This window comes from Xenopus laevis, chromosome 5S (assembly GCF_017654675.1).
Source record: "Xenopus laevis strain J_2021 chromosome 5S, Xenopus_laevis_v10.1, whole genome shotgun sequence".
NCBI lineage: Eukaryota > Metazoa > Chordata > Amphibia > Anura > Pipidae > Xenopus > Xenopus laevis.
The window spans coordinates 134089967-134104064 of NC_054380.1; the positions used below are offsets into that span (position 1 = coordinate 134089967).

General features: G+C 41.2%; 1 protein-coding gene across 1 annotated transcript in view; it reads right to left on the bottom strand.

Moving 5' to 3' along the window:
* Nucleotides 1-437: 437 nt before the first annotated feature.
* tnfrsf21.S (tumor necrosis factor receptor superfamily member 21 S homeolog) overlaps nucleotides 438-14098 on the bottom strand; it is a 63176-nt gene continuing 49515 nt past the window's right edge. The window contains exons 4-6 of the mRNA XM_041565085.1: nucleotides 12848-13113; nucleotides 3848-4064; nucleotides 438-1354 (exon numbers count right to left, since the gene is read on the bottom strand). Of these exons, the coding sequence (XP_041421019.1) occupies nucleotides 1125-1354; nucleotides 3848-4064; nucleotides 12848-13113 (713 nt within the window). The 3' untranslated portion in view covers nucleotides 438-1124. The remainder of the gene's footprint in view (nucleotides 1355-3847; nucleotides 4065-12847; nucleotides 13114-14098) is intronic.

Consider the following 14098-nt stretch of genomic DNA (forward strand, 5'->3'; position numbering starts at 1 on the left):
CAACCTAACGTACTGTGTTACTATGTTACAAATTAAGTTGAAGTCATCTAGGACCACCATTTGCCTTTGCTGTATCCACTATGGGTCATTTGTATTTGTTTTAAATGGAAAAGTCCCCTTGTTGATTAGCAAAGCTGAAAACTTGCACTGCCTGTGATTGGTCCTCAGCTGACACACAGATGGAGCAAACTTCATCTAACCATGTCTAAGAATGTGAATCCATCTAAACGGCTCAGGATCACACATTTGGTTTTCGAATGATTTGCTCTCTGCAATGTCGCATTGCTCCATCTGTAGGAAACATGATTGTCTTCAAGAGCTGAGCCCACAATACTGTATAAGAGGCAATGGATTTTTAAAACCATTCGGCTGGGTCTACACCGGCAATTTTCTTGAAGCTGAGGGAGCTCCACAGAGATCCCAATTCTCAACTCAATCTGCAATAACTGCGGATAACTCTATGGGATTCATGCAGGAGACACTTGCTCTTCTGGGATAAACCTTGTGTCTTCGTGGATGACCAACTACAGATCTGCTCCTGAACAATAAGAGCTTCACAAAGGTTCCTAGTAGCACTGCCTACACCCCTGCAAGCTTCATAACACAGGGCCAATCAGATAACTAACGATGGCCTCACGCCACAACATTCTGGTATATCCAACCAATCAGCCTACAGATGCAAGTTGTACGTAGAGATGATTGGCCACTTAGGCTGAAACTGACCAAACTGCCTGAACTTTTCACTTGACATATGGCTGCCCAACCTCTTATGATGTCACCCCTGGATAAGGAAATGTCTGTATTTGTTGTGCAGAGCTTGTTGCAGTTGGTGTAAATGTGCACTCCAAGGTGACAGTTAGCTGTCCAAGGTGACAGTTAGCTGCTTCTCCATTTCCCACACATCAGACAGTCACATGTAGCCAATCCATGTATCCTACACTTGCAGCAACCCTGACATACTAATAAATACGCTGGCTTGAAAGTGAAAGTTCTCATTCCTAAACCGTTTCCCAAAAAGGGGAAAAAAACAAAACGAAGAGAAGTAATGACTGGCCTAGAGCGGTCGTGAAACCTGATTGCGCTGCCGTTGGAAGGCAATACGTTGCGTTCAGTCTACTCGGACGTTACAGCAGATCAGGGAGGTGGCAGTAGACAGAGTCTAATAGTTTTTGGCTGGCCTCTTGGCTCTTGACTCCGGCGATCTCAAACAGACGGTCCAGCCTGTCCTCTGCCTGCGGAATCTTCTCTAGAAGGTGAAACTCTTCAGGGCTCAGGATGTGAAGCATGTCGTCGAAGATCGGCTGCAAGTCACACGGGTCCAGTCGAACCTGCCGCAGCACCGTGTCTTTCTTTTCTGTATCAACATAACATTATTGACACTATTAAAGGGATTCTGTCATGATTTTTATGATGTTTTTATTTCTAAATGACACTGTTTACACTGCAAATAATTCACTCTACAATATAATGTCATTCCTGAACCAGCAAGTGTATTTAGCTGTAATATTGGTGTATATATATATATATATGTCCAGAGAGATGCCAGCACTCACGAAAAAACTGTTTAGATGCCTGGGTGCACGATCAATAAATTCAGCATACGATACAGAAGAGAGGATCAGCACTCACAGGACTTATAAAATAATAAATTTATTATGAAAATATGGACTATATATGGACTATATTTTCATAATAAATTTATTATTTTTTAAGTCCTGTGAGTGCTGATCCTCTCTTCTGTATCGTATATATATATATATATATATATATATATATATATATATATATAGTCCAGAGGTTCTTAACGCACACCGTAATGCATGATTCTGAGTCGATACCTGGGTGCTATCTTCAAGGGCAAAATTATCCAAATGTCGAACGAAAAAAAGATGCACACCAGGGTTTGTGTACAAAAGATTAAAAATCCATGTTTATTAAATTACATTAAAAAATTCGGCCAACGTTTCGGTCTGCTCCTAAGACCTTTATCAAGACCATGGTCTTGATAAAGGTCTTAGGAGCAGACCGAAACGTTGGCCGAATTTTTTAATGTAATTTAATAAACATGGATTTTTAATCTTTTGTACACAAACCCTGGTGTGCATCTTTTTTTCGTTCGACATTTATATATATATATATATATATATATATATATATAATATTGGTGTGTAGGTGCATCTCAGGTCATTTTGCCTGGTCATGTGATTTCAGAAAGAGCCAGCACTTTAGGATGCAACTGCTTTCTGGCAGGCTGTTGTTTCTCCTACTCAATGTAACTGAATGTGTCTCATTGGGACCTGGATTTTACTATTGAGTGCTGTTCTTATATCTACCAGGCAGCTGTTATCTTGTGTTAGGGAGCTGCTATCTGGTTACCTTCCCATTGTTCTGTTGTTGGAGGGAAAGGGAGGGGGGTGATATCACTCTCCAACTTACGTACAGCAGTAAAGAGTGACTGAAGTTAATCAGAGCACAAGTCACATGACTGGGGGCAGCTGGGAAACTGACAATATGTCTAGCCCCATGTCAGATTTAATAAATTAAATATAAAAAAAATCTGTTTGCTCTTTTGAGAAACAGATTTTAATGCAGAAATGAAAACCAGTTGCAAATTAGTTTAGAATATCGCTCTCTACATCAGTGATCCCCAACCAGCAACATGTTGTTCTCCAACCCCTTGAATGTTGCTCTCAGGGTCCCCCCCAAAGAAGGGGCTTATTTTTGAATTCCAAGCTTGAAAGCAAGTTTTAATTGCATAAAAACTAATTATAGTCCCAAGTAGAGCCTCCTGTAGGTTGCCAGTCCACAAATAGCCAATCACGGCCTTATCTGGCACCCCAAGGGACTTCTTTGTGCTTCTGCTGCTCCCCAACTCTTTTTACATTTGAATGTGGCTCACAGGTAAAAAAGGTTGGGGACCCCCCGCTCTACATCATACTAAAAGTTATCTCAAATGTGAACTACCTCTTTAAAGTTGGCTTACAGCAATGCATGACATCACATGATGTAACAGATTAAAGGAGAAGGAAAGGTTAAAACTAAGTAAGCCTTATCAGAAAGGTCCATCTAAATATACCAATAAACCCCCAAGTAATGTTGCTCTGAGTCCCCTGTCAAAAGAAATACTGCATTTCTGTCCTTCTATTGTGTACTCATGGGCTTCTGTATCAGACTTCCTGCCTTCAGCTTAAACCTCATTGCCCTGGGCAAGAGCATGCTCAGTTTGCTCCTCTTCCACCCCCCTCCCTTCTCTACTGTAATCTGAGCCCAGAGCAGGGAGAGACTCAGGCAGGAAGTGATGTCACACCACATTAATACTGCAGCTCCTATTCTAAACAGAGAGTTTCTAGAGCTTTTTACTCAGGTATGGTAAAACATTCTACAGAATAAATATAGCATTCTAGCTTGCACTATTGCAGCTAATCTATTGGCAATAAAATGCCTCCGTAGCTTTCCTTCTCCTTTAAGCAACTCACCTCATTTTCACTTGCATATTTTTTTTAATTCTTTAGGGGTTGAGTTATGAGGATTTAGCTTATCTCTGGCTGCTGGAGTCACTGACCCTATGAACCAGGCAGTCAGTTCCTGGCATGAAATCAATACGATTGGCTGTTCTGCTAATCACATGACAGGAAATCAAGGCGCTAACTGTGAGCTCCGCCTTGCTCCGTTCATTGAGAATGATATGCTGGGTATAACGGTGGTTTTTGAGCAGCGCTCCATGTATTGATGAAACAATGGCTAAAACAGCAATATTTTAGGGCCCTGTTGGACCACAAAACTGTATAAAATCCACTAGTTCATAGAATTAGATTGCAAGCACATGAGACCAGCACATATCCGTTACCTTTGGTTATAAATGATCCAGTTCTACTGAGTGCAGAGGAGCCACTGGAAGTTGAGTCACATCGGAGAAGAGGCTCAGACTCATCTGCGAAAAATCCTTTGTTTTTGTCAAGGGGCGATGGTTCCACGGTTACGGCGTTGGAGTCGGGGGGCTTTGCGCTACCGTTTGCCATTGGCTGGTTGACTTCCATCGGCAGAGTCAGTTTGTCCGTTTCCATCTGTCAATTAATAGGAAAAGAGAAATTCCATTACGTTTGCAATTAGCATCAGAATTGAATAATCAGCAAACCTGTAGCATCAGCTTATATTACAGCCAGGGAAGCTCATTTTCTGCTGGATAATTAGTGACGAGCCCTAAGCTTAGCTTCTCAACAGCCAATCAGAGCCCACTGAGCATGTGAGTGTCACAGACACTTTCCAAGATGGTGACCCCCTGTGACAAGTTTGAAGTCCTGGATCATTGCTGCTATTGACAAGCTCAAACTTTAGCCTCGTGCAATAAGTTCACTATATAAAATATGGCATTTTTAGCCACATTCATTTTTAGGGTTTAGTTCTCCTTTAAAGGGGTGGCTCACCTTTAAGTTAACTTTCAGTATGTTATAGAATAGCCAATTCTAAACCACTTTTCATTAATTATTTCTTAGTTTTTGAATAATTAGCCTTCTTCTTCTGACTCCTTTCAGCTTTCAAATGGGGGTCGCTGACCCCTTCTACAAAACAAATGCTCTGTAAGGCTACAAATGTATTATTATTGTTACTTTTTATTACTCCTCTTTCTATTCAGGCCTCTCCTGTTCATATTCCAGTCTTTTATTCAAATCAGTGCATGGTTGCTAGGGAATTCTGACCCTAGCTACCAGATTGCTTTAAATTGCAAACTGGAGAGCTGCTGAATAAAAAGCTAAATAACTCAAAAACCTTAAATAATAAAAACATGAAAACCAATTGCAAATTGTCTCAGAATATCCCTCTCTGTATCAAATGAAAAGTTAACTCAAAGGTGAACACCCCCCTTTAATAATAATAATAATAATAATAAATATATAAATGAAAATGAGATTATTAATGAAACCGCTGTTGGATATTATTCTTTGCTGTGCAGTTCAGAGGGGCTGTAGCTGTGCAAATATTACTGAGACACAAGCAAACTTTCCCATATCAAAGTGCCAGCAAAAACCTCAAATATAAAAGCATGTGGGTATAGATGGCAGTTAGTCACATAAAGCAGATTCTCAAGCAGCAACTGCCAGGGGAAATTTTATTGTTGACTCAATTAAACCCTGACTCACTCACTGGCTGATTTAATAGAGAGGTCCTTGTGCTGAAGGAACGGTCTGTGCCAAGATACTAAAACTCATTACAAACTCCAGCATCAGACACAGCTGCTCCCAAGATATACAGGGACCTGTTATACAGAATGCTTGAGAACTGGGGTTTTCCGGAGAAGGGATCTTTCTATAATTTGGATATCCATACCTTAATTCTCCTAAAAAAAATGTAAATATTAAATAAACCCGATAGGATCATTTTGTCTTCCGCTAGGATTAATTTTATCTTAGTTGGGATCAAGTAAAGGTAGGGGACCTGTTATTCAGAATGCTCGGGACCTGGGGTTTTCCGGATAATGGATCTTTCTATAATTTGTATCTTCATACCTTAAGGGGCAAATAGATTAAAGGTCGAGGTGACTTTTCGAATTCCAAAAAATTCGAATTTCGAGCTTATTTTTGTGTACTTCGACTAGGGAACAGTCAAAATTCGATTCGAATTTGAAAATAAAAAATCGAAAATTAGAGTATCGAAATTTATAATTTTTATCTTTTTAAAAATCAGACCATCTAAAATCAGCCGATTCGCTGTTTTAGCCTATGGGGGACCTCCTAGAACCTATTTGGAGTCAATTGGTGGACTTTGAAAAAACGTCGACCGAATGCGTTATTCCTTCGATTCGTACGATTCGAATTCGGACAAATACGTACCTATTCGATCTAAAAAACAAAAAACTTTGACTTATAAACATTAAATAAACCCAATCGCTGGTTTTGCTTCCAATAAGGATTAATTATATCTTAGTTGGGATCAAGTACAAGCGACTGTTTTATTATTACAGGTATGGGACCTGTTATCCAAAATGCTCGGGACTTGGGGTTTGAAATCGCCCGTTCCTCACGAGAAAGTGTCTGTGACACTCACATGCTCAGTGGGCTCTGATTGGCTGTTGAGAAGCTAAGCTTAGGGCTCGTCACTAATTATCCAGCAGAAAATGAGCTTCCCTGGCTGTAATATAAGCTGATGCTACAGGTTTGCTGATTATTAAATTCTGATGCTAATTGCACTGGTTTCTGTGCTGCCATGTAGTAATTATCTGTATTAATTACTAATCGGCCTTATATTGTGACATTTCTATTCTATGTGTACTGTATATTGTGAGTGGGTCCCTAAGCTCAGTAAATGACAGCAGCACAGAGCATGTGCAGTGAATCAGCAGAAAAGAAGATGGGGAGCTACTGGGGCATCTTTGGAGACACAGATCTTTACTGCTAAAGGGCTGTGGTTGCCTTGGGGTGGTACAGAAGCACAAAACATCATGTACAACATTTCTAGCTACTTCTTTAGTTAGGCTTTAGTTCTCCTTTAAAGTTTGGCTTGTCACTCTAATACGAGTAGACAGAGGAAGATGGATGAGGATCGCTCACTGGTATAACTCCGGGCCCGGGTGCAGTTTTCTGCTGATAGCAGAACCAGCCGTGGTATCAGGTAAGTAAATACATTCACGTGGAGGTGCCTAACATTCGGCAGCCCCAAGTGGGAACTGACTTTCCTTCTCCTTTAAAGGTTGAATTTGAGGTGACGTCTTTTCTCACCCTTTGACTAATACGCCCTCAAAATCCCATCAGACTGAACAGAAAGTCGGGGAGAGTTGATCGATTCTACTTCTTTAACAAACACGGCTCAAATCTCCTTCACTCCTTTGTTTATTCACACACAGGATTTAGTTGGCTTTTGCCTGGCCATCTAAACACAGGCCCCATTCTAACAACCAGTTTACTTTCCCTTTAGCCTGATAGTGTTGCCATTGCACAGGGGTGTGTAGTTGTACTTCTCCCAGATGGGCTTCCCCAGGCTCAGCAGATCATTCCTGGCACAATCCAGGGGATACATCTATTTTTACATCCCTCCGGGGTTTGTTATTTAGGATCCGTGTCTCATCATTAAGTGATCACACCTACACCTGCCGGCACCACACCGTGTCCCAATTATATCTGTTAATTACCTTGTGGTAACAATACTGCACCGCACGTTACTCATTGCAACATGTAATCCTTACAATCCCAATTCCATTCCCAATGTCATTCCCACGTGCTCTTTCTGTGCTGTGGTTTCATGCTTAACAACCACCAATACTGATGCTTATGTAAAACACATGCTACACACGCTATACACACACACGTTATACACACGCACACATTATACAGACGTTATACACACATGTTATACACACACGTTATACACACACACATTATACAGACGTTATACACACACGTTATACACACACGTTATACACACACGTTATACACACACGTTATACACACACGTTATACACACACACATGCTACAGACGTTATACACACACACACACATGCTACAGACGTTATACACACGTTATACACACACGTTATACACACACACACACACACACATTATACAGACGTTATACACACACACACACATTATACAGACGTTATACACACACGTTATACACACACACACACATTATACAGACGTTATACACACATGTTATACACACACGTTATACACACACACACACACACATTATACAGACGTTATACACACACACACACACATTATACAGACGTTATACACACACGTTATACACACACACACACACACATTATACAGACGTTATACACACACGTTATACACACACACACACACACATTATACAGACGTTATACACACATGTTATACACACACGTTATACACACACACACACATTATACAGACGTTATACACACACACACACACATTATACAGACGTTATACACACACACACACACATTATACAGACGTTATACACACACACACACACATTATACAGACGTTATACACACACGTTATACACACACACACACACACATTATACAGACGTTATACACACACACACACACACATTATACAGACGTTATACACACATGTTATACACACACGTTATACACACACACACACATTATACAGACGTTATACACACACACACACACACACACATTATACAGACGTTATACACACGTTATACACACACGTTATACACACAGACACACACACACACATTATACAGACGTTATACACACGTTATACACACACGTTATACACACACACACACACACACACACACACATTATACAGACGTTATACACACACGTTATACACACACACACATTATACAGACGTTATACACACACGTTATACACACACGTTACACACACACACACACGCTACAGACGTTATACACACGTTATACACACACGTTATACACACACACATGCTACAGACGTTATACACACACGTTATACACACACACATGCTACAGACGTTATACAGACGTTATACACACACGTTATACACACACACATGCTACAGACGTTATACAGACGTTATACACACACGTTATACACACACACATGCTACAGACGTTATACACACACGTTATACACACGTTATACACACGTTATACACACACACACACACGCTACAGACGTTATACACACACGTTATACACACGTTATACACACGTTATACACACAGAGTAGTGCTATTTGTGTGTCAGGGGCATGTCACATAGTGCAAAGGGAGACACTACAGATGGAGCCTGACCAGATACACACAAAATGCAGCAATTGGATAAAATGAGTGTCCATGGACGCCCCATTATTTGTGATTTATACAGGAGCAGTGACCAGCTCCATGTTGTAGCTCCCACCCTTCCCAGCTATAGTCAGGTGATCCCACTGGTGTCTAATAAAAGGGCAGACAAGTTTGGGAGTTTTACTTTGAAAGCAGCAAGTTGCAGGTAAAACCTAGTCCCTTTGTAAAATGTATAATGAAGCTGTGATAAACTGCTTGGCTAGCAGTGGGTTAAATGATACTGCTGTGTTAGTTCATTTATTTGAACATGTCAGGTAATACAGCCCTGCTCCACAGAGACAGGAAGAGGGAAAACAGGAACAGGAAATGAATCATAAGGCAATGGCAAAACAGCAGGAATGCCCTTAACCAAAATGTCCACAAAAGCTGGTTAATACAGAAGCAATAGAATTCTTAATGAATCAGATGAAAATTAAGCGTAGGACTGGCCAGACATGGGATGACTGTGACGTAGTTGTTCAGCTTAAATATATTGCAATATATGGACAAACAATCCCTATTTTGTTTAAAGGGTAATTCCACACAAATATGGAGAGCTTCCACCTGTAGAAAACCCTTTTTGCTGGGTAGGGTGCTTTAACAGTGAGAGGACCATCCGGATGTGATCCAATAATACATGTAGCAAACCTCTCTCCATTATACTAACAGTTAATTTAAAGGTGAACATCTCCTATAATAATATGGGGCCTCATACTACAGTTCTGCAGTGTCACCCCGAAATGGTTAACTATGTATAATGCTGTAAAAGAAGGCCCTGTACCTCCCCCCCCCCTCCACGTCTCCTGAGGAACAAGGCTGGAAAGCTGTCAGGACTGATGAGCGAAACGCAGCATGAAGGACAAACACACTGGTGATGCGGCACAAATGGAAGGACAGCACTAGGGACAAAGGGCTGGAGCAGCCTCGATACTTTCCCCGTACAAGGGATGATATTTAGCTACAATGGTTATAGAAGAAAGACTTAAGAAAAAAGCATCCAGAAACCTTACAGTGCATGGGGTCGTAAGTCAACAACAGATATATGTCCTGCTTCCTAGTGCTGTGTATCCTGCATGACTGCTCTAGGGGGTAAACTTGGGGTGACAAAGTCTCTGGTCTGTGCTGGTTATTTGGGTAAGTGAGAGTGAAAGTCACGGGAAGTGGTACAACAGCTCTGTAATCCAATTTTGTCAGGTCTATATTTACCCTTTACTTTCTTCAATGAAAAAGAAGCCTATCTCCAATATACTTTAATTAAAAAATGTGTACCGTTTTATAAGAAACCTGACTGTATGCAGTGAAATTCTCCCTTCATTTACTGCTGTGGATAGGAATTGTCAGACGGTCCCTAACTGCTCTGCAGGGAAACAATCATACTTATGAACAGCAGGGGGAGCCCCAGCCTTACTTCCCAGCCATGCAGAACTCAAGCAACTTTGTTTGTTTCCCTGTAGAGCAGTCAGCGACTGTGTATTGGATTTTATTTTTGCCTTTACATCCCCTTTACTGTTTCCAACTCCAGCTGCAGGGACAAAGATCACGGAGCCAGATTTAAACAGATAAACTGGGATTCTATTTGGAGGATTATTTTGCTGCAGCCACAGGTTCTGCAGAGTTGGAGAAAGTTTGTATTAAACAATACAAAAACTATAAAATCCACATTAGATTACATGACAACACAGGACCCAGTGCAGTCTGTATATTCTGATTATTAATCAGTCTTGCAGTATCGGCTTCTGGCAGATATTATTTGACTTGTGCTGTTTTGATAATTTATTTATGACGATGCCTAAGCAGCCCAGACCACACTGAGCATGTGCACAGTGTATAACAAAATTACAGCCCCCTGTGGCCAACTTTGAAAGCATAAATCATTTGTTTTATGAGGCTGGTGGTGCAGTAAGTTCATGTTTATGTTTAGTATACAAAATACAGCATTTCTAACCTTATTTTATATTAGAATTTAGTTCCCCTTTAAAGGAGAAGGAAAGGTTAAAACCAAGTAAGCTTTATCAGAAAGGTCTATATAAATAAACCAATAAACCATCAAAGTAATGCTGCTCTGAGTTCTCTGTCAAAAGAAACACCACATTTCTTTCCTTCTATTGTGTACTCATGGGCTTCTGTATCAGACTTCCTGTTTTCAGCTTAAACCTCCAGGCCTAGGGCTTGAGCATGCTCAGTTTGCTCCTCTCCCCCTCCCTTTCTACTCCTCCTCCCTCCTCCCCTCTCTGCTGTAATCTGAGCCCAGAGATATGAGTGAACAGGGAGAGACTCAGGCAGGAAGTGATGTCACACCAAGCTAATATGGCAACTGCTATCCTAAACAGTCAGAGAGCTTCTAGAGCTGATTACTCAGGTATTGTAAAGCATTCTACATAATAAATATAGTCTTATGACTATTGTGGCTAATATATTTGCAATAAACTGCTTCGGTAGCTTTCCCTCTCCCTTAAAATGACATGTTAGCAATTAGTAAATGCAGCACTGCCTGAGACAATCAATATAACATAAATGTGATTCCCAGAGTCGGTTGCAGGGCAGAGAATTGGCAGAACATCATGAATTTTTTGGCAGGTTCCTTGTCAGCAAACATTTCCCTGCGCAGTTTCTCCCCACACACCCTCGACCCATTGATATTGTGTTAGTATTGAGCGTATGCAGTGTAACCTTTCTGTGAGCAGCAACACCCGTCAGGGGATCAATAGCAGCATTTCAATACAGCAATTCAACTACATTACTCTTCATTTATATCTGAGCTGCCAAACTACCCGGCAAACTCAATAATCTTACTCAGCACTGGGGCAGCTGAGAACTACATCTCTCTGCATAACCCGTAGCAATATGAAGAGATTCGGTTTCCACGAAGGATGTTCTCAATCCGCATTCTCCACCAAATATGTGGCGGTAACTTATATATTCTGTGTTGCTGGCAGAAAAATTCAGGGGCCCCAGTACAGGTATGGGATCCATTATCCGGAAACCCGTTATCCAGAAAGCTCAGAATTATGGAAAGGCCGTCTCCCATAGACTACATTTTATCCAAACATTTTTAAAAATGATTTCCTTTTTCTCTGCAATAATAAAACAGCAGCTTTACTTGATCCCAAATAATATATAATTAATTCTTATTGGAAGCAAAAAACCAAGGTATGAAATTACAGAAAGATCTATTATCTGTTAAGCCCCAGATCTAGAGCATTCTGGATAACAGGTCCCATACCTGCAACAGCTCTCAGCTGAATTATGTCTGATCTATGTCTCTATGGAAGTCATCACCACCAGGAGTCATAGCAATATAATCCTGACTTGTTCCTGGTCAACCAGACTTTTTGCAACCTGACCACTTTAAAGGAGAATTAAACCCTAATTATGAATATGGCTAAAAATTGCATATTTTATATAGTGAACTTATTGCACGAGGCTAAAGTTTGAGCTTGTCAATAGCAGCAATGATCCAGGACTTCAAACTTGTCACAGGGGGTCACCATCTTGGAAAGTGTCTGTGACACTCACATGCTCAGTGGGCTCTGATTGGCTGTTGAGAAGCTAAGCTTAGGGCTCGTCACTAATTATCCAGCAGAAAATGAGCTTCCCTGGCTGTAATATAAGCTGATGCTACAGGTTTGCTGATTATTAAATTCTGATGCTAATTGCACTGGTTTCTGTGCTGCCATGTAGTAATTATGTGTATTAATTACTAATCAGCCTTATATTGTGACATTTCTATTCTATGTGTACTGTATATTGTGAGTGGGTCCCTAAGCTCAGTAAGTGACAGCAGCACAGAGCATGTGCAGTGAATCAGCAGAAAAGAAGATGGGGAGCTACTGGGGCATCTTTGGAGACACACAGATCTTTACTGCTAAAGGGCTGTGGTTGCCTTGGGCTGGTACAGAAGCACAAAACATAATGTACAACATTTCTAGCTACTTCTTTAGTCAAGCTTCAGTTCTCCTTTAATAAGTAAGTTACACTGTCTATTACATGCTGTGGGCACTGCATTGTCTGTGGTGAATAAGGCCACAGTATGGGCTGCTCAGGCACAACAGTAGGATAACATAAGGTCAATTACCTGCACTCTGTCCTCCATCAGTCCGCGAATCTTCTCTACCACGTCGTTGCGTCTGTGCTGGCGCAGAGCGCTGATGAGCTGGGCGAGACTGGCCTCAGGTCCTTGTATGGTCCAGTGCTGCAAGGCTGCGTAGGCTCGCTCGTGATCGGCTGTGTAGCCATTGGAGAAGGAGGCCACCTCATGCTCATTTGCATCGCACAAGAACTGGTAGATGTCCTGCCACTGGCCTCCGATCTGCGCTGCCACGAGCTTCAGGATGTCAATACCTGCAGACAGGGAAGAGTTAATATTAAAAAACAGCTGCGAGTATCCCAATGTTCTCATACTGCCCACTCTGTCTGGGTAAACGGAAATATAATCCTTAGAATCTAAAGGTCATGGTCATGTGCTTTCAGAAAGAGCCAGCACTTTAAGATGGAACTGCTTTCTGGCAGGCTGTTGTGTCTCCTACTCAATGTAACTGAATGTGTCTCAGTGGGACCTGGATTTTACTATTGAGTGTTGTTCTTAGATCTACCAGGCAGCTGTTATCTTGTGTTAGGGAGCTGCTATCTGGTTACCTTCCCATTGTTCTGTTGTTAGGCTGCTGGGGGTGATATCACTCCAACTTGCAGTACAGCAGTAAAGAGTGACTAAAGTTTATCAGAGCACAAGTCACATGACTGGGGGCAGCTGGGAAACTGACAATATGTCTAGCCCCATGTCAGATTTCAAAATTAAATATAAACAAATCTGTTTGCTCTTGTGAGAAACGGATTTCAGTGCAGAATTCTGCTGGAGCAGCACTTTTAACTGATGTGTTTTGAAAAAGACATTTTTCCCCATGACAGTATCCCTTTAATGAAAGAGCAAAATGTCCACAGGGGGAGCTGTTTCCTCAAAATCTAAGGATTATATTTCAATTTACCCAGGCAGAGAGTCACTGAATTACATATGTTTTTCCTTCTGGACACCAAGCACTTTACAGCATGTATATTGCCGCTGACACCACTTGCTGAAGGGAAAGGGAACATCAGTGCCATAGGGCTTCTATCTGAACCTTTACAGTAAGGCACATGCTAAAAAGAAACTGCTTCTACTCTTTAGTTGCCCTTTAAAAGCATTAACTAAATTGTTTACAGTCAGGGTGTAGCCAGAACAATGTGCCTAACTCCGCATCAGATTGTGACGTCACTGTCTCTGGGTTTGCTGCGAAGCACTGCCTGCCAATGACACCCTGACATTTCTAATCACCGGGCAGATCTATTTGTT